At 41.4% G+C, this 1,128-nt stretch overlaps 1 protein-coding gene across 1 annotated transcript in view; it reads right to left on the reverse strand.

Moving 5' to 3' along the window:
- Positions 1–1,128, reverse strand: part of LOC119588139 — a 40,789-nt gene that overhangs the window by 19,587 nt on the left and 20,074 nt on the right. Inside the window, exons 12-13 of the mRNA XM_037936845.1 lie at positions 761–940; positions 95–266 (exon numbers count right to left, since the gene is read on the reverse strand). Of these exons, the coding sequence (XP_037792773.1) occupies positions 95–266; positions 761–940 (352 nt within the window). The remainder of the gene's footprint in view (positions 1–94; positions 267–760; positions 941–1,128) is intronic.

Here is a 1,128-nt window from a genome sequence, read left to right on the forward strand (position 1 = left end):
GTTATTGCTGTCTGTGTGTCGTTCCTCTGTTACTCTCTCTAATATTATCTCTCATTCTCCCCTTGCTGCCTTACAACCTTCCTTCCTCTCTTACTTATTACTGCAGTGCTCCGTCACACCAGAGTGCTTCGTCGTCCTCATCTTCATTACGTATTGCATAGTGTCGAGGGAATCCCCACTAAGGAGCTTCACGTCCTGCAAACAACCGTGGAAGGGAACTATTCCTAGTACCACGTCCTCGCTTTCCAGGTCCTTTGAGAAAACACCTGCAAGACGTATGGATAGAGGCTTGATATATATTTTTGTGGGTGTTTGTGTTAAGGACTCTATCATTGTTTATTGTTTTATAATGTTTTTGTAAGGATGATGGGTAAGATCGGTTTCTCTTACTATTTCTGTTTCTCTGTCATGTAGTTTTATGTTATAATCTATGTTTCTTGATTGTTTGGACGATGTTACTGGGTCTCGCCCTTGTATAATGTCCTAATATGCTGAATGCTATACATATTTTTCGATATGAATATTTGCAACTTTATTTCAGTAATAATCCATTTTTTTCTGAATCTAACCAAAAAACACATACTGAATATAATACTTCTAACTGTGATAATAATAGTCATAACTTTATTTTCATATTGGTCCTTTTTTATCTAACCCAATACAATACTTTCTAGTTAATGATAATAATAATCACAACTTTATTTCTGATGCAAATGTTCTGTCTACCTGAATCTACCCCAAGCCTTCTTAGCACACGCACCTCCAATCCAGAGGGACGACATGAACCCTTCGAGAGGACGTCCGCTGGCGTACTGCGGGTTGTTCGCGAGGCTCTCGAGTGTGAAGACCTCGTGGTGGCTGTCGACCTCCATCACGACTGCGCCCGTCTTCGAGTCCACCTTCACCACCGCCGAGTGCCAGTTGCCCCCCTGGAGACCGCCTGGGGACGAGAGGTCCACGTGTAGGGGTGGAGGTGAATGTAATATCACTTAGCCGAAAGGCGACTCTATTATGCCAATGTGATTGTGTTAGGAAATGCGAGTGAGTAGACGAGAGAGGCGTCTATAGGAATATGGATATTAATATATATGAATAGAATAGATATGTATCCCTTTAATATTTTTCTTT

Source organism: Penaeus monodon, chromosome 23, assembly GCF_015228065.2.
Source record: "Penaeus monodon isolate SGIC_2016 chromosome 23, NSTDA_Pmon_1, whole genome shotgun sequence".
Taxonomy (NCBI): Eukaryota; Metazoa; Arthropoda; class Malacostraca; order Decapoda; family Penaeidae; genus Penaeus; species Penaeus monodon.